Below are 12321 nucleotides of genomic sequence, written 5' to 3'. Positions count from 1 at the left end.
GCACGCTGGGCAGCCTACAACCTGACGTGGCTGCAGGACCCACTCCACAGCGTGAGCTGCACTCACACAGCCCTTGCAGACAGCTGTGAACACTGCTGCTAGGGCAAAGAAGGCTACAGTGGTGGTTTATGTAGCCTGGGTAAAGCACTAGATGTTTGGTGGAATCGCTATTTCTAACTGTCCCTCACAGTCTTCTACAGCAGCCTGTCCCTAACTGAATTCTCAGCAGAGTGAACCAGAAATGGCGGCTGCGGTGGCTTTTATAGTGCATCATGACATCATTTTGGCAGCCAATCACAGCCATGCCAATAGTTAACATGCCTACATGCCTAACAGGATGTGCCCACACTTCGGAGGATTCCCATTGGCTTAATCAAAGCAAGCAGGCTCATAGCATGATGGGAACTTCCGATTCCGATTCCGGTATCCGATATGACAAAAGTATCGGAAGTCAGTATCGGAATTCCGATACCGCTAATATCGGCCGATCCCCGATACTTGCGGTATCGGAATGCTCAACACTAGTGGTGACCCTAAGTTTTGTTGAGGATTTTTGAACCAATGCCATTTACATTTTGAGCTTTTGCCGTAGCACTATCCCACTGAGCATGCCAAAATTGCCTTTATTGTTTCCTACTTAGAGGGGGAGGCATTAGCATTGGTGAATCTCCTCTGGGAGCGCAATGATCCACTCGTCTCTCAGCTTTCCACCTTTTTGGACACCTTCCGCAAGGTGTTCGACTAGCCAGGTCGTCTAGCTTCTACCGCCGAGTCCCTCTTTAACCTCCATCAGGGTACCCTATCGGTGGGACAGTATGCCATCCGTTTCCGTACCTTGTCCTCCGAACTCGATTGGAACAATGAGGCCCTTGTAGGGGTCTTTTGGCATGGCCTGTCTGGTCGGATCAAAGATGAACTGGCAGGTCGGGATACTCCCACCTCTTTAGAGGATCTGATCTATTTGGCGACACGCATAGACCTGCGGTTCCAGGAGCGTGCCCGTGAATCAGCCAGAGAGAGAAGGCCTTCTCATCTCCCATCGTCTACCCGCAGACCTCTCCACTCACGCCCCATGCCTTCTGCGACCTCCGTTTCAGAGCCTATGGAGTTGGACCGTTGCAAGTCGGCCGAACAGCGTCACGAGGAGAGGCTTACCCTTGGTCTCTGCCTTTACTGTGGGAGTTCTTCTCATCTCCTTCGCTCCTGTCCCAAGAAGCCGGGAAACTTCTCCGCCTAGGATTGTTAGGAGAGGCCTCCCTAGGTGTATGTGACTCCTCTCCCTTCCTGGTCGTGTCCGTTTTACTGAATCTTGGTACCAAGCGTTATTCAGAGGAGGCTTTTCTAGATTCTGGCACGGCTGGGAATTTTATCACATTCCTGTCAGATCCCTGGAGACTCCTCGGTCGATAGTTTCGATCAATGGTACATCCTTGCAGGAGATCGTTATCCAGGCCACGGAAGAGATCGAGCTGCAGGTCAGAGCCCTGCACCGGGAGAAGATCTCCTTCCATGTCATGTCTACTATGCCTCACATGCTTCTTTTAGGTCTCCCTTGGTTACAGACTCATGAGCCAACCCTGGACTGGCGGTCGGGCGATATACTCCGCTGGGGACCGTTCTGTCAGAAGTGCCTGTTGCCCGTCCATCCGATGAAATCTGCCTGTCCGTCCTCGGCACCTACCGGGCTGCCGTCGGCTTACTGGTCCTTTGCAGATGTCTTTGACAAGAAGGAGGCCGAGACTCTGCCCCTCCATCGGCCACACGACTGTCCGATTGACCTCGTTTCTGGTTCTACGCTACCCAGGGGTAGAATATATCCACTAACCCCTGCTGAAACCCAAGCGATGTCTGAGTATATCCAGGAGAACCTTTCTAGAGGTTTTATCCATAAGCCCTCCTCACCCGCAGGAGCGGGATTCTTCTTTGTCAAAAAGAAGGACGACTCCCTCCGTCCCTGCATAGACTACTGAGGGCTAAATGATATCACGGTCAAGAACAAGTACCCATTGCCATTGATCACGGAGCTCTTTGACCGGCTTAGAGGAGCTCGAATTTTCACCAAACTGGATCTTCGTGGGGCCTGCAACTTGATCCGCATTTGTTCCGGTGATGAGTGGAAGACCACCTTTAACACCCGAGACAGTCACTACGAGTACTTGGTCATGCCCTTCAGCCTCTGCAATGCCCCAGCGGTGTTCCAGGAGTTCGTGAATGACGTCTTCCGGGATATGCTGTACTCCTGCGTGGTAGTCTATTTGGATGACATCCTCGTTTTTTCTCCAGACCTCTCTGCCCACAGAAAGAACGTGCGTCAAGTCCTCCAGCGCCTGAGGGAGAACCGCCTTTATGCCAAGCTCGAGAAATGTGCCTTTGAGCAAAGGTCCTTGCCATTCTTTGGGTACATTATCTCGGACTCTGTTCTACGCATGGATCTGGTAAAGGTGTCCGCCATGCTCGATTGGCCACGGTCCCATGGGGTGAAAGCAATCCAACGCTTCCTTGGTTTTGAAACTACTACCGACAGTTCGTTCCCCATTTCTCCTTGTTGGTTCGCCCCATCTTGTCCCTTATTCGCAAAGGAGCTAATCCAAAGGCTTGGCCTCCTGAGGCTGAAGATGCCTTCCAGTCGTTGAAACAAGCCTTCCCCTCTGCTCCGGCGCTTCATCGTCCTGAGGTGGACGCATCCTCTACCGGGGCAGGCGCAGTCCTTCTGCAGAAATCTTCTTCTGGACGTTTTGTCACCTGTGGCTTCTTTTCTAAGGTATTCTCCTCCACTGAGCAGAACTACTCCATTGGCGACAAAGAGCTACTGGCCATTAAATTTACCTTGGAGGAATGGAGATACTTACTGGAAGGAGCCATTCATCCATTTAAGATCTTCACGGACCATAAGAACCTGGCGTACATCCAGTCCGCACAGAGGCTCAACCCTCGGCAAGCCAGGTGGTCCTTGTTTTTCGCCCACTTTGACTTTGAACTATACTGTCGTCCTGGCGATAAAACGTTAGAGCGGATGTGTTGTCAAGATCTTTCCTGTCATCAGATACAGATGAAGAACCTTCTCATATCATTGACCCGTCCAAGGTAATTACCATGGCTCCTATCAAGTTAACCACATTACCTCCGGGAAGAACCTTTGTGGCAGAGAACAACCGAAAACGAGTGTTAAACTGGGGACATTAGTCCAAGATTTCCAGCCTCGTTGATGTCAAAAAGACTTTTTGCCTAATCTCTCGCTACTATTGGTGGCCTTCCCTTTCCCAGGATGTTAAAGACTTTGTGGCATCTTGCCCTTCCTGCGCCCAGAGCAAGATACCCAGACAACCACCCTCCGGTCTTCTGCTCCTGCTTCCTGTACCGTCGGCTCCATGGCAGCACATAGCCATGGATTTCATTATGGATCTGCCTCGTTCCTCCGGTTGTACTGTGGTCCTAGTGGTTGTAGACCGATTCTCGAAGACGGCCCACTTCATTCCTCTTCCCGGTCTACCCTCTGCTCCTGACTTGGTGAAGATCTTCATTTCCCATATCTTCAGAATTCACGGCTGCCCTCTGCACATCGTGTCGGACAGAGGGGTCCAATTTACCTCCCGGTTCTGGAGAGCTCTATGCGGTCTCATGAAAGTGTCATTGGATTTCTCTTCCGCATATCACCCCCAAACCAATGGGCAGGTGGAACATACCAACCAGATCCTTACATCCTATCTCTGGCACTTTTCAAATGCTCATCAGAATGACTGGGTCAGTCTACTTCCTTAGGCTGAGTTCGCCTACAATAACCACTTCAGTGAATCGTCCACCAAATCTCCTTTCTTTATCGTCTTTGGACAGCACCCCAGTGTGCCTCTACCGGTACTTCCTGTCTCGGGGGTACCTGCTGCCGATTCTCTGTCTGTGGAGTTCCCCAGGGTATGGCAGGAGAACAAAACCGCTATCGAGAAAGCACGGGACAGAATGAAACAACACGCTGACAAGAGGCGCCTGAACATCCCTCCATATCTCCCTGGTGACAAGGTGTGGCTTTCCTCCAAATACATCCGCCTCAAGATACCATCTTGCAAACTGGGTCCCCGTTACATTGGTCCTTTTGAGGTCCTCAGGTGTATTAATGATGTTGCATACAAACTGAAGTTACCTCCTTCGCTCTGTATTCCCAATTCCTTCCATGTGTCACTCCTTAAACCTGTGTTACTTAACCGGTTTCATCCTTCTCCAGGCCACGCACCCCAGCCTGTTGGCATGGGGGATGAGTTTGACATTTTGGCCATGAAGAAGGTAAGAGGTAGAACCATGTTCTTGATTGATTGGAAGGGTTTTGGCCCTGAGGAAAGGTCATGGGAACCCAGGGAGAATATCCACGCACCCCAGATTTTGTCTAAGTTCCTCTCCAGCTTTAGAAAGAGGGGGTGTAAAGGGAGGGTACTGTCACGCCGCTCTCATCTGGGGGCGGGACTTTGGTCCCGATGTCACCTCTTCCGGAGCCGCGGCCGCTTCGGGGGTCCCGTCGGGTGCGCACGCGCACCTCCAGTGCTTAGGTTCTTGTGTGCACTATGTTCTGTGTGCGAACGCGCGCTCTTCTCAGTTCTGTCTCTAGGCCTGTCCTGTCTATGGTATTGGAGGACTTGACCCCGAAGTCCTAGTGATCATGTGCTATATCAGGCTACCTCTTCCTATTGGAGGTGCCTGATTATTGTTGTACTTCCTGGCTTGGTCTGCCTTGTCCCTGCCTGGCTGTGCGCTGTATTTGGGTCCCCTGTCTTGTACTCTATTGTGCCTCTCGGCACACGCTCTGAACCTGTACTCTGCCTTGTACTCTGCTGTGCCTCCTGGCACACACTCTGATCCTGTGAACTGTCTTATACTCAGTTGTGCCTCCTGACACATGCTCTGATACTGCACTCTGCCTTATGCTCAGTTGTGCCTCCTGGCACACACTCTGATCCTGTGCTCTGTCTTATACTCAGTTGTGCCTCCTGGCACACACTCTGATCCTGTGCTCAGTCTCATGCTCAGTTGTGCCTCCTGGCACACGCACTGATCCTGTACTCTGACTTGTGCTCAGTTGTGCCTCCTGGCACACACTCTGATCCTGTGCTCTGTCTTATGCTCAGTTGTGCCTCCTGGCACACAATCTGTTCCTGTACTCTGTTGCACCTCCTGGCACACCTGCTGCCTAACTCAGTACTCTGACGTGCTCCTTTGCACGCGTCCTGCTTTGCTCACACCCGGACGTACTAGTCACTGCACGCCATACGTGCTCTCGTGTACCTGTCTTGCACTATCCTGTATCTAGCGCACTCCCGTGTACATGCCTCATGTTCCCGAGTACTCTCTGTGCCTCTGTACACTCACCCTGTACCGTCCGGTACACCACGTGTCCCTGTGTCCACGCTTCACATGTTCCTGCAGACACACTCACTCGTGTCTCCTGTGAGCCGGCCACCTGGTGCCTGCAGTCGTGGTACCTTACCCCCTGGGGCTTGCCCCTGACACTCCCTGTATAGGGGGTGGTCCTCACTAGGTCAGCTTGCCCTGGGAGGGTTGGTGCCACGACCCAGAGGATCCACTCCAGGAGTCGTCACAACACTGTTGTGGATTTATTCAAAATTGAAGGCATATCGAACCAGCATGGCTACCATAGCATCTTGCAGCAGGGCATGCTATTCCATCCAGTTTGCGTTTAGTTGGACCATCATTTATTTTTCAACAGGACAATGACCCCAGACACACCTCCAGGCTGTGTAAGGGATATTTGACCAAGAAGGAGAGTGATGGGGTGCTACGCCAGATGACCTGGCCTCCACAGTCACCAGACCTGAACCCAATCGAGATGGTTTGGGGTGAGCTGGACCTCAGAGTGAAGGCAAAAGGGCCAACAAGTGCTAAGCATCTCTGGGAACTCCTTCAAGACTGTTGGAAGACCATTTCTGGTGAATACCTCTTGAAGCTCATCAAGAGAATGCCAAGAGTGTGCAAAGCAGTAATCAAAGCAAAAGGTGGCTACTTTGAAGAACCTAGAATATAAGACATATTTTCAGTTGTTTCACACTTTTTTGTTAATTATATAATTCCCCATATGTTAAGTCATAGTTTTGATGCCTTCAGAGTGAATCTACAATTTTCATAGTCATGAAAATAAAGAAAACTCTTTGAATGAGAAGGTGTGTCCAAACTTTTGGTCTTTTCCTTATATATATATATATATATATATATATCCAACAATGTAGACCAGCTTACTCCTGTGAACCACCTGGAACCTCAGCTGACCTGGTTAACTCCGATGTGCCCGGATCTGGATGTAGGAGTCCATCCATACAAATGTGAACAACGACAAAGCAAAGTCCAGCAATAACGTGAGCAATCCAGGATGCTGTTAAAAAATTTTTTCTTTTTATTCATAAATCCATTAAAATGCAATGGTCCAAGCAGTTCAAAACAGCAATAACGCAGGAAAGTCGTGCAGATAGGACTACGCGTTTCAGCGGTAGAACCCGCCTTCTTCACGGTCCAGATTCTGGACCGTGGACCGTGGGTCCAGATTCTGGACCGTGAAGAAGGTGGGTTCTACCGCTGAAACGTGTAGTCCTATCTGCACGACTTTCCTGCGTTATTGCTGTTTTGAACTGCTTGGACCATTGCATTTTAATGGATTTATGAATAAAAAGAAAAAATTTTTTAACAGCATCCTGGATTGCTCACGTTATTGCTGGACTTTGCTTTGTCGTTGTTCACATATATATATATATATATATATATATATAGTATATACTCGAGTATAAGCTGACTCGAGTATAAGCCGAGGCACCTAATTATACCTAAAATAACTGGGAAACCTTATTGACTCGACTATAAGCCGGGTATGCATTGTCCCTTATTCCCATCCTTGAAGGCATGGCTTCCTCATCCCCATCCTGGTATGCACGGCCTCCTCATCATCACCCTTGTATGCAAGGCTCCTCATCCCTATCCTTACACGCCCCCCGGAAGAAGGCAAAGCGCCAAAATGCATGTAGGGACCTGGAGCACGTTATTTTAGGTATGAGGAGCTTTTACTAATATACCTTTCATTATACCTGCTTTTTATGTGATCAGCTACTCTGCACTGCAGCACTTTAGGTCGCTACATTCCTGCATTAACCTCTTCATTTTGGTTAGTTACATATACCTTCATCTTCTTGCATTGTTGCATTGGAGTTTAAACATGGTTTCTGCACTATAGTACTTTTTAGTGCAGTATGCTGCATCACTATTATATATGAGTTGTTTTTTTGCACTGCAGCATTTTAAGATAGTTAAATTGATATATTAACCCCTTTTCCTGGGGTTAGGTATATATATTTTCAGTACCTTGTGGTCATTCCACTTATGGTTTACATAAGTTTGCACTTTACCACTTTTTTATAGTGCAGCACTTGCATTGCCATATATAATTTTTTGCACCACAGCACTTTTTTTAGCACTGCTTTTATCATTGCCTATAAAAAATATATTTATTTATTTCACATACCGTATTATATATATATATATATATATATATATATATATATAAATGGTGGATATATTAATTTGTTAGCACCTATGCACTTTTTATAACCCTTTGATACTGTTATGATATACTATCTATCATAGGAATATTTATTTCACATTGCTATCTGGTATATTGATAAAATAATTATATATATTCCCATGCCCTATTGTATTGCATGTGCTCAATTTATCAGCTGTCTATAATTTTTATATTAATCATGTTATTTTCTTTATAATTTAAATTTCAATAAAATATTATTTATATTGGATTCAAAAAACTTTTTTTCTGTCTTTATTGCACATTTTTTTTGGAAGATTTGATGTCATCAATGTAGAGGAGGTGGCTGATTGTGCTTCCACTTTTGAACTTGTATCCATGGCCAGACTCTGTAATTTTCTGACTGAGGGGGTTCAAGCCTATGCAGAACAGTAACAGGGGCAGTGCATCACTTAGGTATATGCTGTATTTGATGGTCACTCGCGCTAGTTGTCTTAAGTTGACTTCCAATGTTATTCTCCTTTGCCCCTTTGAATTCTTGGGGAAGGTTCTTAATTTCCTGTTGACATTGTAGAAAGCCAAGCTTTCACAGACCCATGTGTTTGGCATTGAGTCATAGGCCTGCCTGTAGTCAATCCAAGCTGTGCTGAGATTGGTCTGTCTGGATCTTGAGTCTTGAGTGACTGCTCTATCTATTAAGAGCTAGTACTTAGAGCCTCTGGTGTCGGTCCCAATGCCATTCTGAGCTGGATTCATGTACTGGTTCATATGGTTCTGCAGCTTGCTGGCTATGATACCTGACAGGAGTTTCCATATGTTTGTAAGACAGGTTATTGGGCGGTAATTGGATAGAACTGTTCCTTTGCGAGGATCCTTCATTATCAGCACTATTCTTCCTTGTGTTAGCCAAGACAGGTGGTGGCCTTCTTCTAGAAGTTGGTTCATCTGCTTTACCATGTGTTCATGTACTGCTGTTAATTTCTGTTAATATGTATATATCAGAATACCGAACATGACTGTCACACAAATATGAAACACAAGCAAAAGAAAAACAAAGGGGACAATACCAAAAAATGCTTCTCCCCTTCATTGGTGATTCTTTTTATCGCCTGGCGGGAGGAAAAAATTATTTTTTCTGGAGATAATCCCTACTCCTCATTAGTCTGGTATGGTAACTGGGTGGCGATATTCTCATTGTGTAGTTCGGGAGCAAAATGTCCATATCAGATTTTATAAACTACATCAACTTCAATTATTTTATTCTTAGATTCACCATCTCTGGCCAAAACAATTGTGCTGAATTTCTGGACATCTGTATGTGGCAGTGGTATATCCAAAAGCATCATATGTTCTACATATCGCAAACCTATCAATGGGAATACCACACTACGAACTGACAGTTGCCATCCATTTCATTTCATTGCATCCATAACTTACAGTGAATTTATCAGAGCAAAGAGGCCAACTTCTGAAGAAGGCCATTTTTTAAAATAATCTGCAAACATAAAATCCAACATCAAATACAGGGGATATTTGGATTATTTATTTTTTTTAGAATTTTTTTTATGGTTTTCACATTTGTGTGACTGTCATGTTCAGTATTATCTTTTTTATTTAGGATATATCTATATCCAGAAATGCGTCAGAGCGGTTTCTGTACCACTATTCACATATGGACTTTTAAAGATATGGATTTATAATAAAAATTGAAGATTTTTTTTATCTTTGGATGTGCGTATGCACTTTTTTCCTCAATATTGGACATTCCTGTTTGGTCAGCAGTCTCAGAAAAGCAATCCATACTATCAATACAGGTGTTTCCAAAAATTGTATGGGTTTGTATAGTTTGCCTAATTCATGGGCACTACAGACTTTTTTTTTATGAAACTTAAATATGTCAATAGAAATGCATGGACTTAAAAATACTTCCATCCAGGAGACATTATTCATTTTTGCTTTTCAGGTTAACTGTGCGAGCTGAATGTCCAATGCATTTAGAGGATTTCCCTATGGACGCTCATGCCTGCCCCTTGAAGTTTGGAAGTTGTGAGTATTTCAAAAATTCCTTCAATCTTATGAAATATTTTGTTTCTTTGGGATTTTTTGCTTATTTTATTTGGTGAAAAAATGGAATCATAAATTGTGCTTACAGAGGTGTTCCTTTTTAGGTAAATAAAATTATTATTGTAATTAGAATATATGCAGCTACAGTATATAATATACCTTTATACATTTGTATTAAGTATAAAAAATACACTTGCCCTTTAACAACCCATGAAAGATATATCGAATGTGAGCAGTTGCTATTTCACAAGTAAACAAACCAAGAAAAAAAAACTATAAGTCTTTATAAATTTATTATTAAAATACAAGGAAATAATTGAAATAATTGAAAAACATATATCAGTGTAAAAGTAAAAAATAACAATAACCAAGGACATAGGGTTAGGGAATGGGCTCTAAGGTATCTCTACCTCTCCACAAAGGTTGACACCCTAGTTTAAATGATATTATGTCCCACTCACCGTGGACTGACCCTATTGGTCCCTAGAAGACCCCCTATTCATAAATTGAGGACCAAAAATTAGAAAGTCATACTAAACAATGTAACAGTTTACACATATGTTCAACAGTACATTGATACTCCTAGTAAAGGACATAGTTAAATAAACATGTGTAGGATAGGTACTAGTTGTCAAGGTCATAGGATTAGGGAATGGGTTCTATAGTCGCTGATTCAACACCAACCTGTCCACAAGGGTTGGCACCCTACTGTGAACGATATGGCGCCCCGCTCAATGTGAATTGACCATATTAGTCCCTATTCCTACATTTAGCACCAAAATTATAGTCACACTAAACAATGTAGCCATTTATATATATGTTCAGTAGATGAAATGTACACTCGGAATAGTTCGTACATAGTAGCCATGACTTGTTAGTTAAAGTCCTCCTTATCTGTGTCCTATGCCAGAGCAAAGTCCTTGGTTCCCAATACGTTTCCCCCATCTTCATTTTAGGGGTTCATCAGGTAGTAGTAGAGATGCATAAAGGTGCTTGCAATATGCAACATAGTCCTTCACCTGCAATGAGGGACCCCTGAAATGAAGAGGGGGGAACTCGTCAGAAATCAAGGAATTTGTTCTGACATAGGACACAGATACTTTATCTAACAAGTCATGGCTACTATGTACGAACTATTGTGATTGAAGGGATATTTATTGCATTCCAGGAGGCTGTGTATATATCTCATATTAATATGAGGGATTGAATATTTAATTCCTTCTCCTGACTCTCGAATTTAAAAATATTTTGTGCATTTTGAGATATCCCTATAGGACATTTGTTTAACGTGAATGTCATGCTATATTTACTGACAATAAGCACTTTCACTATAAATGTTCACTTAGCTGAGTCCTCTAGTTTAAGGGCTCAAATCTGCCATTGGACATATATGTAAATTGTGACGCTATTCACTGTGACTCTCCAACCTCTTAATGATATAGAGTACTTTGGGCATACGAGACATTGCTAAAAGAGATTTGTGGGATACTGTGTAAGCAGGTTGCGGTATGCAGTGATGCAAGAAAGGCAGAGCAAGGGTTAACAATTTAATTTAACAGTAAAGATACTCCTCACAGGGAGATGAACATTTAAATGGGCAAATGATAGGAAAATAGGCAACCACAATGTGATAACAGTCCAGACAATCAACTTATCGTATTCGTAGCTTCCTCAGCCACGGATGATCGGCTGAGGGCTGTAGTCCCAGCAACGGCCGGTGCAATGTCCTCAGAGGAGATTCCACAGCTCGCAGTATATCTTCTGGCTGCAACGGGCGGTCTCCGGTTTTACCCGTTGAGCCAATTGGTCCATAAACTTGTGCAGCCAAAGTCAAAGGAGCTGCGTACAGTCTATTAACAAAGGGGGTCTGCGGTGAGCTGTCCGGAAAGAGGGCCACAACGAACAGTCCTGAACACAGCCCTTGTTCCTATGCTCGCACGCAGCACTGAACCTAACGGAGCCCACGGCTCTTTCTCTGCTGCTGTTCTCAGTGGCTGTCTCATGTACAGCCGACTGCAGTACGTTGCGGACCTGTTTCACACCCAGCAGAGCACGCTGCGCACACACCTCCTCAGTCACCGCCGGAGGGAAACTGCCCGTCGCTAAGTGCGCTTTTTTGTTTGCCATGCCCCTGCTTCTGGTTGACAAGGTCTGTCCATTCTCCTATTCTTTCCCCCGTATAACCTGGCACGCAGCCTCAGCAGTTCCAGACCCAGCGCAGTACAGGTGCACGCAGCCCTGTCCTCCTCCTTACAACTACGTCCTTTTAACTTGAATGTCATGCCATACTAAATGACAACTAGTACCTATCCTACACATGGTTATTTAACTAAGTCCTTTACTAGGGGTATCATATTAACCCTTACCTGACATCCGATGTACTATCCCATCCACGGTACCCGGGCCCCTATGACCGGGGACGGGACAGTACATCTAGCACGATCAGCGGCGATCACGGGGTGAGCGCTGCTGATCGCGGCCGGGTGTCAGCTGATTTTCACAGCTGACACCCGGTACTATGTGTCAGGGGCAGTCATGGACCGCCCCTGACACGTTAACCCCTGGCACACTGCAATCAAACACGATCGCAGTGTACCGGGGGTTTAGGGAAGCATCGGCAGGGAGGGGGCTCCCTCCATGCTTCCCTGAAACCCCCGCAGCAGCGCAATGTGCAGCACTGCAGCAGGGGCCTCCTTCCCTGCAGGTCCCCGGATCCGATATGGTAGTGGGGA

General features: G+C 45.5%; 1 protein-coding gene across 1 annotated transcript in view; it reads left to right on the top strand.

Annotated features, from left to right (window-relative positions):
• GABRA1 (gamma-aminobutyric acid type A receptor subunit alpha1) overlaps positions 1 to 12321 on the top strand; it is a 372903-nt gene that overhangs the window by 155916 nt on the left and 204666 nt on the right. The window contains exon 6 of the mRNA XM_073581008.1: positions 9489 to 9571. Within this exon, the coding sequence (XP_073437109.1) occupies positions 9489 to 9571 (83 nt within the window). The remainder of the gene's footprint in view (positions 1 to 9488; positions 9572 to 12321) is intronic.

Source organism: Dendrobates tinctorius, unplaced genomic scaffold (assembly GCF_039654945.1).
Source record: "Dendrobates tinctorius isolate UK_male_01 unplaced genomic scaffold, ASM3965494v1 ptg000067l, whole genome shotgun sequence".
Classification (NCBI taxonomy): Eukaryota; Metazoa; Chordata; class Amphibia; order Anura; family Dendrobatidae; genus Dendrobates; species Dendrobates tinctorius.
Note: the sequence above shows the minus strand (reverse complement) of the source record. Positions and strands in the feature narration are given on the sequence as shown.